We start from the raw sequence: 15,972 nt of genomic DNA, 5'->3' as shown, positions 1-15,972 counted from the left end.
TCTTTACATATACTGTAGACAAGGTACATGCATCGATGGCATGGTCGTATCTTTACATACACTGTAGACAAGGTATCAATGGTATGGTCGTATCTTTACATATACTGTAGACCAGGTATCGATGGTATGGTCGCATCTTTACATATACTGTAGACAAGGTACATGTATAGATGGTATGGTCGTATCTTTACATATACTGTAGACAAGGTATCGATGGTATGGTCACATCTTTACATATACTGTAGACCAGGTATCGATAACATGGTCGTATCTTTACATACACTGTAGACAAGGTATCAATGGTATGGTCGTATCTTTACATATACTGTAGACAAGGTATCGATGGTATGGTCGTATCTTTACATATACTGTAGACAAGGTATCGATGACATGGTCGTATCTTTACATATACTGTAGACAAGGTATCGATGGTATGGTCACATCTTTACATATACTGTAGACAAGGCATCGATGACATGGTCGTATCTTTACATATACTGTAGACAAGGCATCAATGGTATGGTCGTATCTTTACATATACTGTAGACAAGGTATCAATGGTATGGTCGTATCTTTACATATACTGTAGACCAGGTATCGATGACATGGTCGTATCTTTACATATACTGTAGACAAGGTATCAATGGTATGGTCGCATCTTTACATACACTGTAGACCAGGTATCGATGACATGGTCGTACATTTGCATATAATGTAGACAAGGTATCGATGGCATGGTCGTATCATTTGGAATGAATATAATTACAAATTGTTATCATTGATCCAGTAAACAACCTTGAATCATCTTTGAAAAGACATAGTTATACATGCCTACGTGGTGTCAGTTACAAGCGTTTTAAAAAAATATTAATGTTCACTGATTAACAACAATATCCAACTAGAATGTGTCATTGATAGAAAATTCATCATATATCAGAACAATAAAATGCATCTATGTTACCACATAATGAATAGACATCGATGAGACGAGGAGGGCAAGGGTGGTGAGAAGAGAGAAACTATTGTAGAAGAGCAGGCATAAGGCTAAGACAAGAGTTGGCCGCGTAAACAGCGCTGGTACAACAAAATATTGAAAGTCCTCTTGGCTACGTGTTTTTCTATTTTAGCCGTCATGCTTAGACGTTTTCCTTCTTCTTGGTTAACTGTAACACTTTTCCGTAATAATAATAATATACAGATAAAGAAATTCTTCGTCAAAAATGGTACATATTTTGTAACCAAGATCAGGAAAGCTGGCATGACAAGCAATTTTGATTAATCATGCCTAGTCGATATCGAGCAGAAACGAGACCGTTATTAGACTTAAAATGGAGCTGAGAATCTAGATGGACTAAAACGTAAGTGGCTGCACTGGAGCTTATTGTGGACTGGCTGCACGATAAGTTCCCTTTACTCTGAGCCTTTGAAATACTGACCTATAAGACTAAAGACATGGCTCGCGTGTAAAGAGGACTTATCGAAAAGGACCGAGGGTAAAAATGAGTGCAGAGTCAGAGAACCAATGTGTCATAGTACCGAGTGGTTACCAGCAAAGTGGAGACTGTCAGAGCCTACATTAGCTGACAGGTGGCTTGCCAATTCTTCCACCAGCACTGAGCCTTTCTGAAACTGTCAATGACATGGTTACCATTAATCTACATCCTCTGTACAACAAAAACAGAGATCCAAATATGACATTCAAGTTGCAGCGGCAGATATTGACGTGCGCCCTCCTTCCACGGTCCACAAAACAGCAGCCAGTTGCTAGGGCTAGAAGCGAGCAAAAATAATTTTCGTTGTCAATTTTTGAGATTACCCAAGATGTCAATTTAAAAAAAACTCATTTCCATCTAACCTACTATGTTCTACTTTATGTGTGACGAAAGCCCATTTTATAGCAGATGCCCATGGTTGTATGGAAGGCTGTTCAAATATATCCGCCCCTGCAGTTCAGCAGATGACAGACGGAAAAGGTATGTATATACTTTGACTATTATAGCTACAAAGAGAACTTCTTAAAAAAATAAATTATATGATCAGATGTAAGCCATGTTGGATCCAGTTAGAACAGGCTAGTTAGTGCCAGAGAAAACTTTATACGACACCTATTCTTTTAAGTTCACTCCTCTAGAAAAATGAAATGAAATTTGGCCACTTATAATGTAGCAATCTTTGGTTGTTTAATTTTAGTTTGAGACGTGTATCAAACCTTTCATATTATGCAGATGGGTATTTAAAAGCATATTTCAAATATGCTAAAAATGAGGGATTTTAAACATCGGCAAGGAAAATAAAGAAAAAATAATCGCTGTTCAGATATTCGTGAGGAGAAACAAGTCTTATTCTGATAACTTCTATCGGTCAGACATTTTAGCAGGATGAGATGACATTGCGGCAACTAACCTTTGAAACTACAGACGTACGGACAACATCGGTACAAATACTAGCGCACTTCGCTTTAAATAGTTTCAAAATGCTTGAATTTCATTGGTTATTTCTGCACTGATATTAGTCATGGTAAACTCTATTGCAGTCATTGCAACAAACTTAATAGTTTTCTATAAACAAATAAAAGCAGATAGTTTTAAACAACATTAATCAAACAATGTAATTAGCTGATATTACCTGGTCAAATCCTAATACATGTGTTCATTATGCCAGCGTTAAATTTCTTAGCAGATGCTAATATTTGTTTGTCAAAGCTGCTATACCCTGTGTACTTGCTAATATGACAAATATGGGTACAATTGTTCCTTGTGCAGTTGCTAACAAACAGTGTGCAGGTACTAATATTATTGGTACAAGTTTTAATATCACTGATGCAGGTATTACTGTTCTTTATGCCAACAGGAATCTCCTTTGCAAACATCTTTTGCAAACACCTAGTAAAAGTACTAATATCTACAGTGTATGTGTTATTGTCTTTTGTACAGGTGTAAATATTTTTTTATACAAGTAATTAGAGTATTGAGAGATCTGTGAAAGTGGCATCGACATGTTTTATTGTCCAAAAGTTTAACTACAAATCGAACATCAGTAAAAAAATCCCTGTCTGTAGTAATACGTTTAGTTTCGGATTGAGTACCCTCAGTCCCCACCCCTTCCTTCCCTCCTCCATATGACATTGGTCTTTGCTTATACTATTATCCAATGGCACTAGACAAATAGTGATCAAGTTTATTCAGCTTTCCTCCTCTGTAAAGGAAAAAAGCAAGGAATGGCAAGTGCCTCCATAAATACCAACAAACAGAGACATGCTGGCAGCAGAATGAGTCTTATGAGATGTATAATGCGAGATTATCTCGATCATTAAATACTGCTTGGTCTCATATTCAAAACAATGACTAGCGCTAGTCTTTGATTATCTTAGCAGGAAATCAGCTACGACCTGGTAGCATCAGTATCAAGACCTTTACTTTACACACACATACCGATAAAACGCACAGCAGATGAGTAGTGTAGATTTCAGTTGTAGCTACCCACACACCGGTGCTACTGAACGACGCATCGTGTCGTCAAATAAATTGACCAATGAAAATGGCCTCATTCGTGTGAAGGCCGTGATGTCATTGCTGGGCTTTCCAATACTTTCATTGAAGTTTTGTCTGCATATTAATAATCTAGGACAGCTGTTCAATAAAATGTGATGGCTAAAGCATTTATGCAGTTATTTCCGCTGTTATACTTTCGCTAAAGTATAAAAAAAGCTAAACATTTATGGATGGAACGCTGTCAAGTACAAAAATATTTTGAGATCATGACATGAATCAAACAACAAAAACTTTAGTTTTCAAAAAATGTAATCTGAAGCATTTCATGGACAGCTTCAATTGACACCAGCAGACTTTTGTTGTAAGTGAGGATTTTTTTATAAGTAAATACAGTGGAACCTTGGTTCTCAAACACAATTCGTTCCAGAAGGTTGTTCGAAAACCGAGTTGTTAGAGATCCAAAGCAATTTTTCTCATTAGAATTAATGTATGTAACTTTTAATCTATTCCAAGGCGACAAGACAACTTTGGTAAATTATTTTTTTAACATTTTACACCATAAACTGTACTGTATACTGCATACTAGAAATAAAAACGGGTAGATATAGATCGTGTTTAATTTTAATAAAAAAAATTTCTATCTATGATGATGAAAAAGAAAACCAAATGTAAACATTTCGTATGCTCTTAAAACATCAAAAACATTAAAGGTTAAGATGCAATACCAAAAATTGCAGAAATTGATAATGAAACAGCAAAGAATGCAACAGATCAGTTACATTAAAAATCATGTGAATAAAATATAAACAGCAATAGCATGTTTACTTCACATCTTCGTTTTTTATGATGGTACTTATGGTCGATTGCCATGCCAAACTCCTTAGCCAACACATCACACCAGATTCATATTTAGCTGTCAATTCCTTTTAAATTCAATATCTTTACGAACAACTTTTCATTTTTCCTCAGCGTCTTTCTTTGTTTTTGGAGCCATGATAACGAGTGTTTCCATGCTGTTTCCAGAGCTGTTCCGAACGTTTAATTCCAATGCGCATGCTCGGGTTTGGTCGAGAACCGAATTTATGTTCGAGATCCGAGACGAACAAATCTCAATTTTTGGGTCGAAAACCGAGTTGGTCGAAAACCGAAGCATTCGAGAACTGAGGTTCCACTGTAGTTGTTTGTGAAAAACTCTGTCGACATTAAAAAAAAAGTAATTGAAATAAATGAACTTGCTCGGTATTCAGAAAATGGTATCGACATTATGCTCGATGGTCATCAACTCATTTGGACAGTTTTGGCATCAGTTTCTTCTCTACCAACGTAAACCAACATGTTCAGATAGACACGAAGTGTTGGAAAAATGTTTGGTCATGCTTTGGTTACGCAAATGAGACAGCTTATCAATGTGTTTTGCCAATCTTTTATAGCCAACGGGGCAAGTATTGAATAAATATTAAATATGAAGACCGGCCGAATAAAATATATTTATTGGTAATCGATCCATTAGCCAACATAGTATGTACCCTAAAACGAATGTGTGTCTTAACAGAGAAATGGCAGCAGTAACAGCTACGCATCAGCTACGTGGGTGCAGACAGACAACTATTTCCGTTTAAAATAAACGGATCGTCTAACAACTTTTTACTCAAAAACATTGTTGTAGATAGTTGACAAATATGAACATCAACTTGACTGGTTTTCATACCCAATGTCTCCATAAAACCTTATACCTTTTTACGAAGTAATGTATTTTCAACTGTTTACAGGTGGCATCGATGAACAAGATAAAAACCATTCTGTTACATAGTTTTTGAGAAAAATAACTTTCTTAAAGGTTGACTTGCAACAAAATTCACATTGCAGTTATTTGGTACCCAAAGATTCACCATGTCTTACTCTGCGGTGTTGTAGGTGCAAAATATGTGGCAATGTGATTGCAAGCTCTTAAAAGCTCCAAAACGAACAGTTCATGGCAGCCATCACGAAAACGCTGTAGATCGGAATCCCTTTCCAAAAGGGCTCAAATGGGACGTAGATGAACACGATGGCTTCCGTTACACTTTCATGAAACCTCAATCTTCGAAATATTTTCACAAATATACTTCACGCATTCAATAAAACTATGTCTATTGTTCTTACGCATCTGTTTCATCATCATTGTAATGCTGTCACTTTAAGCACGGATATCTCAAACCCTACCGTAAAAATTCGTTTAATTCTTTAACCTTAGCTCGAAGAAGTGCATATCATCCTCTGATAAACATGGTGAGTCTGTTGGTGACCAGCGTTAGTCAAAAAACGCTGCAGAAATTATTCGCGCTTTTTGGCAGAAAGTATAGGTCACATAATCATATTATGACTAGACGATTAGACCAAGCCGAAACAAAACTGTAAAGTAGCGAGCATCTATATAAGTTTGAAACATGCTTTTCGGTAAAACCCGAAGTGTTTGTCATAAACTAGTGCTACGAGAAGTTTTATATTGAGCCTTTTATTGGCCTTTCAATTTACGTGAGAATATCACGTGACAAAACAATAACCAAATGTAATGACTACATCAGAGAAATAAACTGATTCCAATCTACGACGGTTTTTCGTTTTTGAGGTTTAAAGAGCTTGTCATCACATTTCCACATATTTTGCACCTACAACAAAGCAGAGTAAGACATGGTGAATCTTTTGATACCAAATAACTGTCATGTGAATTTTGTTGCAAGTCAACCTTTAACAATAATTGGGGATCATTTCCAAACAACATCTTTAACAGACTTGCTAAATTATTAATGGTAAAATTAGCTTTCATAAGGTCGCACTTCTCTTTTGATAATCACTGGTTACACCATCACTGTTATGGCACCAATAAGATATATATCCCAACTCGGGCACTACTAAAATATAACAAACATGTGCATTTGTGAAATATGTTAGCAATGTCAATGCATATGATCTTTTAAAAAAAATTAACAATCTAACAATAGTAATCGTGTCTTTTCACCAACGCTGCCTGTCAATTAGAAAGTTTGTATACAACTTATAAATTTATAGATTTATAGCTGAGCCTCAAACGATACAAGGGTTATGTCAATATTTAAGTAAAATATTTTCACAAAAACATCTGTCATGGAAAAAATGATTCCACATCAAAAACGCTAATTCTCAAATGAGCACATTCTTCAGTTGTCTTGTATTAAATGATTCGATAGAAAGGCGATAAAAATAATTACTAAATTATACTATGAAGAAATTTTAAAAACTAACAGAATAAATCATTCCTCAATTTTCATTACACCTTAACCAAACATGCTGAAATGCTGTGTTACTAACAAACAGCACTTCCTATTTTTATGTAAACACACGACTTACAACTAAAATCAATTCTTCATTATCTGGTAGAAATAGAATTATGCGGCCATCTTTTTAATGCATCATCAAGTAAATAATTGAACAGAAAAAACAAATACAAATTTAAGTTTTGCTTATGCTTGAAGCTAAAAAACAAATCTCGTGCGTATAATAAATGTGCTTTTGTTTTTTAAAAAGGTTGGTGGGATGCTACATAAGGTGATGCAGCGTGAAAAATTAAAGACTGTTATGATGGACCAATGGTACCCAAGAGGCAGAGAGGTACCACCAGACGCTGTGTTGAACTGAGGCCGGTGGGCCCATGGGGCAACTCCTACCTGTGATTGGCTGGCTGGGGAGTGGAAACATGTTCTGGAGTAACATCCATACCAAACTTCTGAAAGGTGAATTGCTCTTTGACAGGCGACTGGTTCAAATCTGCACTGTACACCTTGTCTACTGTCAGTTCCGATCCGTCACCAGAGTCAACTCTGCTCATTTTTCTAGGAAGTCCGTCATAAATCTCTCGTGAATGTATCTGTTACAGTTACAGAGCTATATGTGCAAATCATGTATGGCCTTCGAATTTATTTTGCACAGAATGACAATCTAAATATTTCATTGACAATGTTGAACTTTTTTCCTATGGTTTTCTGTGCCAGAGACATATATGATAGTAGGAAGTTTCTCCAAGTTTGCTCACCAATGATCTCATATCAGTGCTCAGCGAGGAATGAAATCAGCATAAGGAGTACATCATCAAGGAATAATGCGCAATCGTCATTTAAGACTTCGACGATAAGCTATGAAGGACACACGTGCTGAACCTTCACCAACTTATTGAAAATACATACGTCATATCCTGAGTTGTCTGACAAGTTTATCCTCTGAGAAGGCTCGAGCAGAGCTGAGATTGTTGATGTGTCCAGCTCTGACATCACTTGTCGAGAGGAAGTTGGAGAGTTCTGACAACTCACGTAGGAAACTGTATCCTCGGTAGATATGGACAACTCATCCGTACGCATAGGGATTACGCCTACAAGCCAACCAAAGCAATTATATAGCAGTCAAATCTTTGAATAAAATGACATATTTCTAAAACTTGCATCTTTTCACCCTCGAAGTGTTCATTAAATACATCCAAAATATAAATTCAATAAAATATATATATATCCAAAATATTATATTCAAATAACTGTAATGTGAATTTTGTTGCAAGTCAACCTTTAAAGGTTGACTTGCAACAAAATTCCCATTACAGTTATTTGGTATTAAAAGATTCACCATGTCTTACTATGTTGTGTTGTAGGTGCAAAATATGTGGAAATGTGATTACAAGCTCTTAAAAGCTCAAAACCGAACAGTTCATCGCCGCCATCACGAAAACGCCATAGGTTAGAATCCCTTTCTAAAACGGCTCAAACGAGACGTAGCTGAACAAGATGCTTCTGTTTACACTTTCATGAAACCTCATTCGCTGAAATATTTTCACAAATATACTTCTCGCATTCAATAAAACCTTGTCTATTGTCCTTCCGCATCTATTTCATCATCATTGTAATGCTGTCATTTTGAGAACTGATATCTCAAAACCCACCATAAAAACTCGTTTAATTTGTTAACCTTAGCTCGAAGGAGTGCATATCATCCTCTGATGAACATGACGAGCCTGTTGGTCACCAGTGATAGTTGAAAAATGCTGCAGAAATGATTTGCGCTGTTTGGCAGAAAGTATGGGTCACATGATCAGATTACGACTAGATGATTAGACCAAGCCGAAACAAAACTGTAAAGTAGCGAGCATCTATATTTGATACGGGCTTTTGGGTAAAACCCGAAGTGTTTGTCATAAACTAGTGCTATGAGAAGTTTTATATTGAGCCTTTTAAAACTTTCGAAAATGTCACTTCTAACAAATTTTCTGACATCAAAATATTTTGGTTGTTTTCCCACATCTGGAGAAGTAGAAGCAGCTGTTGAAATTTGTGGCGAGTCTTGTTCAACTCGGGCTTACGTCGTACAGCAGCAAGTCAGAAATGATAAATTCAAACCACAGAGTTTTAGTTTATACCCAGTATTGTAAATGAAGTATTGCACTAGCTATGTGGAAAGCATTGAAAATTTCTAATGACTTGAGACATGACTTATTTCAACTACCTCTAGTGTCAGCATAAACAAAACTGGTCCTCTTATAAATAAATAGCAAGATAAGAAACAAGCTTGAAAAAACAAAACATCAAGCTACAGATATAGCGTTTATTTACAGATGCATAAGCAATGGCAAAAACCTGTGATGACACTTAGAAATATTGAGCTCAACCAGCTGAGCTTTTAAATGTTTGAAAGTCATATTTATGTTGCTAATAATGTTGTGTTAAACATATAGATATGCTAAATAGTAAATAACAATAAAACCAATTTTATATCTTTGTTATTGTAACATGCGACAGTTAAATATCGCATGTCAGAGTAGAATAACACAATAGTTGTACAAATAATACATCTTAAGCTAACCAAAATGTGAATAAGCCATAAAGACTGGATTAAAGTAGAAAAAATGGATTTATCAGGTTTTTTATAGTAAGCATGGTTTTGACAATCCTGATTTTTAAATAATTTGGCAAAAGTGTGTAGAAACAGTCCCACCACTGTTGCCATTCTTATGTTTTCATAGAACCTTATACAGGTTTACTAAATAACCAAAAGGTCTTCCAATGATCAAGATACACACTCATTCCGTCTGGCTCAATGTCTTTATTTGCATATTGCTAAATAACTCACATACTTGTCAATTATTGTGATAATTAACACCGTATTATGCTGCTACCACAACATTGTTAACATCATTTAACATTTTGAAAATTGAAAGACTTGAAAATGTTTTGCTTTTGGTTTTTACTTATACGTGAAAACTGTTTAAATGCTAAACAAACAGAAAAGACAAAATTCCAATTTTATTTGATATAAAAATCACACATTGTTTTATATTAACTATTGCATGCGCAGTGGTGAAAGTATTTTATTTAGCCTATATTGTAGGCAATACATTTTACAGTAGAAGCACGATGAATGACCTTCTCTGCATAAAATGAATCAGAGACTCACCAGCAAATGGCAGCATGGATGTCTCATCAATCAGATCTGGAGGGTTGTTTCGGTAGGCTGACATAGCTGTGATACCGTTTGCTACTGTGGTTGCGGGTGAATAAATGGAGGCAGCAGTGCTGAACTCCTCATCATTGTGTCTCCTCTTTTGTTCCTCGTCCAGGAAACTCATTAACTGTTGAAGTTCGTCTGTTGATTGTTGCACATTACTTCTTGGATAATCTGTGCACAAAAGCAACACTAGTTGAATATACGATGCATTAGAGAAAGCATATAAAAGCTGAAGGGACGTCTCTTACCTCTTTCAAGGTAATTACAAAATGCAGTAAATGTCTCAGACAGAGAGGAGCAAGTCATAGTTTGAAACCCTCCCTCCTGTGTGCCTTTTTCTCTCACAGGGTAGAAATCAACACTGAACCGGGTTTGCGTAAAACTTTCCATAATAATGAAGGGCTGATCATTACAATTAGCAAAGAAGGAAGTCGTACTAAGACCTGATTTGTTTCCACACGACGTTCTGCTAATGGATTAGGTATTTTCCACACATTTCCAAAAAACCATAGGAAAGCTTAAGGTTTTATATAGCCTGACACTACGTGATACCTTCATCCAAACTATGAGGCTCACCATTGAATAGTGTCACACGCTTGTAATAACACTTTTACACTCGGTACATAAACAAAGACAATTATACCGATTGTATAAGTAGACTGAGAACACACGTATATAGTGCGCTTGACTAAACACAAATAATCTAAACCTGCATTGGCACTGCCCATGCATAATTATTAGAAACATCACAAGACCAAGATGCCATTTGTGAGCTAGAGAATGACCTACATATCGGAAAGTTTGGGAAAACTAGATTTTAGTTTAAAATGTGACTAGCAAAAGTTGACTAAGTGTGACCAACCCGGTTCATTTCATCTCAAGTGCACCTACATCTTCCAATTTTTTATGTTCAGTTTTTGTCTGGGATCATGGTGAACACGAAAATCATAAAAGCTAACACTAAGTATAGACGAGTGAATCAATTAGTGCTTTGGCACTTAGTTCATAGACTGTCTCTGTATGAGCGTGCGAGTGCGCACGACTCCAGTGTAACTTACAACATTCAGATTTGAGGACATCACGGTCAATCTTCATCGGCAAAGGATCATGCACGGCAGAGTCACAGACAGCTGTTGTCTCAACATGGCAACCGTTAGTAATCGCATCGACCACTGTTGTGGATGGAACTGAATTGTTGTTGATTGAACTTTGCATGCTAAATATTGCCTGTCCATTTATGTCTGACAAATGCTTAGAAAGGAAGCAAGGGCACAGCAACCAATGAATCCTAGAAGCACAATGAAGCACAAAATAAAAGACATCTTATTGTGCAAAAGAGATAGTGACGTCATATTATGAGAAAACCTTTACAAAACAACCCGACACAAAGATTTGTTGCAGCATAAATAAGTCTCATTGTTTTCATACAGTCACCATTAGATCCGTTTAACATTTATTGTGTTATAACATATCAGAAAATGAATTAGCCACTAGAGTAAAAACAGTTGCTGGGAAATGTGGCAGCTGCAATTTCCTGGTGTCAACACTAAAAAGCCGAACAACTTTCTCAAATAAAAAGTCAAAAACATCCAGCTCCTATCGCGATCATTCATTTTTGAAGAACTGCATGGAAACCCCAGTTGATTACAACTTCACATAGTTTAGTCAAATGGAACAACCGAGCTACAATCTAGACCATCCTAAAAATACTGGATGTAAATCCCTATCAATGAAGCATCAATCTTAAAAACTATCAATGATGCAATGAAGCTTTTGTTAAAAGATATGTCTAAAACCTAAAGTTGACGGCTGAAAATCTACATTTTTACTTACATAAACAGCAATGTTTTCTTGCATGTCTGCCATGGTATACAAACTCTAAACGATCATTTATTAAATAAGGTGAGTTTAACATTTGAATATACGTAAAATATTTAGCAAAAAGGAATCACATGTATTTTAAATAGACGTTTTTTCATTTGAAAACATATTATGCCACACACCGAAACGAGAGGTAACTTTTGTACGATAACTTTGTAAACATGTTTAAATAGCATTACTAATACGACGCAACAACTAGCAGTTGATTGCTTTATTAAAACACGCAGACGTGTTTCCACGCTTGAACAAGTCATGAGTAATAAGCAAGTTGCGTGCAGCCATTTGTGAGATCCAGAATCATTTGTCACTTCACACGAAAGATCTACCAACATAATTTGGTAGAAAATTTTTAATCTAATCCACGGTTAATGGTTAAGATCTCATGAAACGTGGATTTGTTAATTCCTGATATTTAATAACATTTTTGTTGGATCATTGTGCTTGAAAAGGCGTACAAAGTCAGTAAGCATGTGTTATGACATAGCAACTGTTGTGTTTATGCATATTAGGTAGCAATATGCTTCACCGTTCTCTTGTATATATGTACGTAAAAATGCTGCGAATAGCTAGGTGTCCGTTATTACAAAGTAGTAAAAGAATGTATCTCGGTAAATGGCATTACGCTAACTAAAGTTTAAATGAATACGTATATGGTATACGAATGAAGCACATACAAAAAAGACAAAGTAAGAATTTTGCATTCTACTAGCTACTAGAAGTTGCATGAAATGCACCTAGATAAACACTAATGATATAGTTTACGAGCAATACTCCGAAACAAAATTGCTACCCTATATATAGTTTATTTTTTTATAGATATGCGCAATACGGAGCGAGCAAGATATTCGCTATGTTAGAATAAAGGTTAAATACCAAAATAAATATTAGAGCGAGCAATTTAATAATATTTTATTAAATTTTAATAACTTAAATTTGTTTTTTTTAAATTGATTAATTACTTTGCGTACTTTTTGTTAGCAATTGATTGAAAATTTATCTTATTTTTAATGAGATGACAACTACGGTACTTATTGTTCATATTAGAAACCAGGTATGTATTCATATTAGAAACCTTGTAAGAAACCAGACACCGTTTATAATGTACATACATATACGGTAATAGCTTAGCGCGAACATGTGGACCTGTAGGACAGTAGCAGAACAACAAAAAAGGGTACTAAGAAAACCGATGATCTCACTAGTCACTCTCTTTCATACCGCAACCAACTGTGTCAAACTACCTCACAAACTATTTTAAAGAAAAACCCCAGCAACCTCTCAATCTTCTATTTCCCAATGATCACACTTTGGGAGCAAAGCAAATTTTAATAGTCTGTAGAACTATTTGCTTTCTATAAAAACTTATTAAAAAATATTCCAAAATTTTCAAAATGAGACAATAGGCACTCGTACAGAAAAGACTAAGAAAAGTTCAAGCGAATTCAAAAACATATGCTTTTAAAATAAAAAATGCTGATATTGTAAAGGGAATTTGAGACAGTGATACATTGAACAGAATTTTTTGAGCAAATGATTATGACGGAGTAATAACTACAAACTGATATTTCACACCGGGAACAGGGCTGATGAGATGAATGAGTAAAAAAGCTGATTTCGATACATGCGTGATTGTGCCACTACTTGCTGCGACTGACTACTTACTATTGAAACCGCTACTTACTTTGTACAAGGAATGAAGAACGACAGCAAATTGTTCTGATTGCGTTTCGCACTTCAAGTGTCCAAACAACTTAAACTTATAAAAAAGATTTAGAATAGCAGTAGTTTTATTAAAGCTTTTAAACTATCATTAGAAAAACTAGAACTACCTCAGTTACGAATCCAAAACTTTTGGACTTTGTCTGCAAAACTTCAACTAAAACCATGTAACTCAAATATTTTAGAATGATCTGAAGCACTAACACAAAAATATCTCAGGGCAGCATTGTAAGGAGACTTCATTAGAAGTGTCACATTACAGTACCAAGTTAATGTAAACGGAAATATCTATTGCAAGAGTCGTCTGCTCTTACAGCAAAATGTCAGCTCTTGACAACTTTTGACTAAAATGATGGAATGCTTTAGAAACCAGTAGTCTAAAAGATAAGTTCAAGTTTGAAGATGGAAAATCCAGTTAAGAACTGAGAGATAGTTTGCTTGGATCATTAATAAACTAAAAATGAATCATTCTTTCCCTCATATATACCCACAGAGATGGCAGGTTTATTCAGAAAATGATGTCATGCAAGATTGGCATCTCATCTCATTGAAATTATAACAACTTCAAAGGCCACTTCTATAGAGTACTGAAATAGCAAGTGATAACCAAACTGTCTTTAGACTACTGATAGGTTCTAAAACTTTGCACAATGATTTAGCATGAGTACTTTGACTATGTGCCAAGGGTACAGAGTTTTGAGATCTACACAAAAAACCAAAGTTGGCAAACCAGTAAGATAGTAATACCCAATATACTGTAGGTGCTTTATGCAGAGAAAACAACTCCTATTTAGAGAGGATATTGCAAAGTGCTGGCATGTAAGAGCAACTGTAATTCCAGTAGTCCTTGCAGCATTGGATGCAATAACACCTACACATTAAATGTGGTTTGCCTAAGTACCGGCGACAATCAACAGAAGTGAGTTGCAAAAAAGTACATTATTGAGAATGACTAAGATCGTCAGACGAGTGCTCAAACTCCCAGGTATCTATAAGAAACCCGAGTTTGATTAGACAATTACTAATTACTTGAGTTAATCAGAGTGAGGAAACTATTTTTGTTACATATATATGTATCAAGTAAATGTATATAAATATATTACATTTCTTATTGTATTATATTTGGTAGAAAGTTTTTAAAAACGCAGTTAGTTCGTATATAATATTTTTATTTTAGAGAGCCTCATAAGGAGGCCCTTTTGAGTAGCACCAACACAATTAGAAAAGAACTGTGCTACGCATAATGCTTGGAAGAGCTCAATATTGTTGTATATTATTGCTTGTCTGCAAACAAACATTTATATTGTGTATTTGTTCTATAGTACACATAATAAGATATGTTATGCTAGTGTTATGCATTGCATCTCATAAGAGATAGTTTTTTTTAGCATCAGAGGCTACAGGTCTATGATATCACACAAACCAACCAGTTTTTACGCATACGATGTTATCAGGAAATACCTACTTCTGTGAAAATCATATACAACTAGCTTGACTCAAGCTCAGGTTAGGCTGAGGCTGTTTGTTACTTTATCAAGGAAGCACGTAGGAATGAATAGGCTGTTTTTTTTGTAGATCTTGTGATAATTGTATTCTATTGAGACTTGAAAATTGCAAATAACTAGGAGATTCAACCATAGAGTTATCTCCCCTAAAGGGGGAGATACTTAGGGGCTATCTGGGGCCTCTGGGGGCTATCTGCCCCAGAGGGGAGATAGCCCCCAGAGGGGGGAGATAACTCTATGGATTCAACTGCTTCCTTGTTTGCCAAGACTTGCATCACTCAATAATTCAGCAAATCTAAACTGACAGATGAAATAGATGATATTCTGATTTTACTTGAAATTAAATTTTAAAGTGTTATATTATAATATAATATACATGTTACGTAAGCTACAGCTAAGCTACAGCTTATATATTATGTAAGCTTCACAACCTTCGCTGGTTATAGTCGAAAGGCTCCGGACTTTTTCGTTTTACTTTAACCCTTCTGCCTACTGGTCCCTTATTAACTCATTCAATTTGCTTCAAAATATATAAATAATAATATAAATGGTGTGTATAATGTAAAAAACTGTATACTTAGTTGAGATTTTATTTTATTTTGCTTTATGAATATTAGTCAATGCCAACACACTGAACTATAGAATATTTGGCATCTTTCAGTTTGGTTTATAAAGAACAACAGCAACGGCAACGGCAACAGGGATATGGTGCATCAACAGTAGTATGAAATATCACCAACTGAGATATGAGGTTTTTAAAAAGTGTATGAAATATCAAGCGTAGTGTGTACATCTACAGGGACATGAAAAATCAACAGAGATATGCTACGGCAGTAGGCGTATAAGATACAAGCTGCGGTACAAAATACCAACAG

The 15,972-nt window shown here is 35.4% G+C and overlaps 1 protein-coding gene across 1 annotated transcript in view; it reads right to left on the bottom strand.

Annotated features, from left to right (window-relative positions):
- Positions 1 to 11,275, bottom strand: part of LOC137397165 (nuclear factor of activated T-cells 5-like) — a 34,842-nt gene extending 23,567 nt beyond the window's left edge. The window contains exons 1-4 of the mRNA XM_068083457.1: positions 11,051 to 11,275; positions 9,942 to 10,163; positions 7,691 to 7,872; positions 7,175 to 7,374 (exon numbers count right to left, since the gene is read on the bottom strand). Coding sequence (XP_067939558.1) covers positions 7,175 to 7,374; positions 7,691 to 7,872; positions 9,942 to 10,163; positions 11,051 to 11,207 — 761 coding nt within the window. The 5' untranslated portion in view covers positions 11,208 to 11,275. The remainder of the gene's footprint in view (positions 1 to 7,174; positions 7,375 to 7,690; positions 7,873 to 9,941; positions 10,164 to 11,050) is intronic.
- Between the last annotated feature and the right edge of the window lie 4,697 nt (positions 11,276 to 15,972).

Source organism: Watersipora subatra, chromosome 1, assembly GCF_963576615.1.
Source record: "Watersipora subatra chromosome 1, tzWatSuba1.1, whole genome shotgun sequence".
NCBI classification, from domain to species: Eukaryota; Metazoa; Bryozoa; class Gymnolaemata; order Cheilostomatida; family Watersiporidae; genus Watersipora; species Watersipora subatra.
Note: the sequence above shows the minus strand (reverse complement) of the source record. Positions and strands in the feature narration are given on the sequence as shown.